General features: G+C 40.6%; 1 protein-coding gene across 1 annotated transcript in view; it reads left to right on the forward strand.

Annotated features, from left to right (window-relative positions):
* The window catches only part of LOC133642802 (cytochrome P450 2K1-like), a 12750-nt gene extending 10692 nt beyond the window's left edge, over positions 1-2058 (forward strand). The window contains exons 5-9 of the mRNA XM_062037192.1: positions 736-915; positions 987-1128; positions 1203-1387; positions 1464-1605; positions 1674-2058. Coding sequence (XP_061893176.1) covers positions 736-915; positions 987-1128; positions 1203-1387; positions 1464-1605; positions 1674-1861 — 837 coding nt within the window. The 3' untranslated portion in view covers positions 1862-2058. The remainder of the gene's footprint in view (positions 1-735; positions 916-986; positions 1129-1202; positions 1388-1463; positions 1606-1673) is intronic.
* The last annotated feature ends 442 nt before the right edge of the window (positions 2059-2500 follow it).

Consider the following 2500-nt stretch of genomic DNA (forward strand, 5'->3'; position numbering starts at 1 on the left):
ATGTATGTATGTGTATATATATGTATATGTATATATATATATATACAGTATACTGTTTAGATTTGTAACAAAAAACAGCACTTTTATTTTGAAATCCCCTCTGTCAGTATATAGCCACTAATTAAGCATTATTGTTATTTAAAAAGTTATACCGTAATTTCCGGACTATAAGCCGCACCTGACTATAAGCCGCACCAGCTAAATTTAGGGGAACATACAGATTGCTCCATATATAAGCCGCACCCGACTATAAGCCGCAGGGTTTTGATGTGTAATTACCGTAGTATATAGGGGTTCCTGCTACCACGGAGGGGATTGTCGGGACAGAGATGACTGTTTGGGAACGCAAAGCGTCCCATTTATTAACAATAAATCTTTCAATCATTCAATCAAACTTTCACATCTTTGACATGGCGAACAGCATTCGTGCAGAGTACAAATAATACAACGGTGCAAAGTAATACAAAGTGCTCACCTGTACGTTATCAAAATAACCAGCCTACCGGTATATGAAAAGTCAGTCTTTAATCATTGTGTCATCGTCTTCCTCCTGCGTACTAAAACCACCGAAATCCTCTTCGTCGGTGTCGGAGAAGAACAGGCCGTAAATAAGCCGCACCCTTGTATAAGCCGCAGGGACCAGAACGAGGGGAAAAAGTAGCGGCTTATAGTCCGGAAATTACGGTATTTGTTTTGCTCACCAAAAATATCAATGTCTATTTTTATCCATGACAGATCTACAATACGTTTCCAATGCTGGGTCCTTGGCTTAAAAACTGGAGGGATTTAATGAGGAGTACTGAGGACTACAAGCAGCATTTATTGCAATTAGTAAACAAACTAAGGGAGACTTTTAATCCTGACATATGTCGGTGCTTTGTCGATGCTTTCTGCACACGTAAGCTGAGTCTGGAGGTAAGACATCAATGTGTTTACATTCTCCTTAATGCAACCATGTGCATAAAAAATATGTTTTCTGTTGTTAGGAGTCTGATGCTCAGAGGGTGCACTACCATGATGAAAACCTGGTCAGCAGCTTGATGGATTTGTTTGGAGCTGGAACGGACACAACATCAAACACTCTTCGCTGGAGTCTACTTTTAATGGCCAAGTACCCTCAAATACAAGGTGCAAGTCATAATAATATTGCATGAGAGAGTAGTGGTAGAGTGGCATTAGTCTCAGTGGTCTATTTCCTGCAGATCGGGTCCAGGGGGAGCTTAGTAGAGTGGTTGGAGACCGTCAGATCAAAATGGAGGACAGGAGGAACCTGCCTTACATCGATGCTGTCATCCACGAGACGCAGAGGTTCGCCAACATTGTCCCCATGTCCGTCACTCACAGCACCAGCAGAGACGTCACCTTCCAGGGATACTTCATTGAAAAGGTCAGCTGCTTTGCCGTAAATAAAGGATCGCAATCAAATCAAAACATAACGTTTTTTTGTCACTTGGTGCACCAAGGGGACCACTGTGCTCCCTCTGCTGACATCTGTCCTCTATGATGAGAGTGAGTGGGAGACACCAAACACCTTCAACCCTTCCCACTTCCTGGACGAGGAGGGTAAATTCATCAGGAGGGATGCTTTCTTGCCCTTCTCTGCAGGTATTACATCTCTTTCTTTTTTTAAGTTATTTTCTTTTAGATTCACATACAGTACATTCCCTTTGCAGGCCGCAGGGTTTGTCTTGGGGAAGGTCTGGCCCGGATGGAGCTCTTCCTCTTCTTCACACACATCCTGCAGCGCTTTCGATTCACCCCTGCACCCGGGATGTCGGAGGAACAGCTGGATTTGACACCAGCGGTGGGCTTTACCCTCAGTCCTCTACCACACCAGTTGTGTGCTGTCAGTCGCCACTGAGAAGAAGTTGTTTAGATAAAAGTAAAAGGAGTGTCTAATACCTTTGCACTCACACTGTCAATTTAGGATCAATGATTGATATAGTTAACATTAAAATGGAGTTTACCTGGTCTAAAATACCAAAAGACTGCAAATAATGACCAAAATGTGACATATGAATGACTTTCATACAACCAATATACCGTTACTTTTCTGGAGTTAGAGAGTTTCATTTGTATTTGTGGTAAAGCAGCCTTAAACGATACATTTTATTTTCTAATTTGCGATTCATATCATAAACAGATAAGCTTATCCAAATTTGGGTTGTCTTGAGAATGTCACGACCTCTCCTTTTAATGCAGTGTTCCCTTTAAAGCAGGGGTGTCAAACTCAAATACAGAGTGGGCCAAAATTTAAAACTGAACAAAGCCGCGGGCAAAGTTTGAACAAATTAACCTTTTAATAGGGACCCAAACAAGTTTTGCATTGAATATTGAACAAGCAAGGCTTATATAACTTTATAGTGACATGCAAAATCGAGTTTCAAATAATAATAATAATAATTAAAAAATATCAATAGCATATCAAATACAATTTAAATAAAAATTGAATGCCTCTTTTCTATTTGCAGCCTTCTGAGGTAAATATCAACATTAACTT

This window comes from Entelurus aequoreus, linkage group LG25, assembly GCF_033978785.1.
Source record: "Entelurus aequoreus isolate RoL-2023_Sb linkage group LG25, RoL_Eaeq_v1.1, whole genome shotgun sequence".
NCBI lineage: Eukaryota > Metazoa > Chordata > Actinopteri > Syngnathiformes > Syngnathidae > Entelurus > Entelurus aequoreus.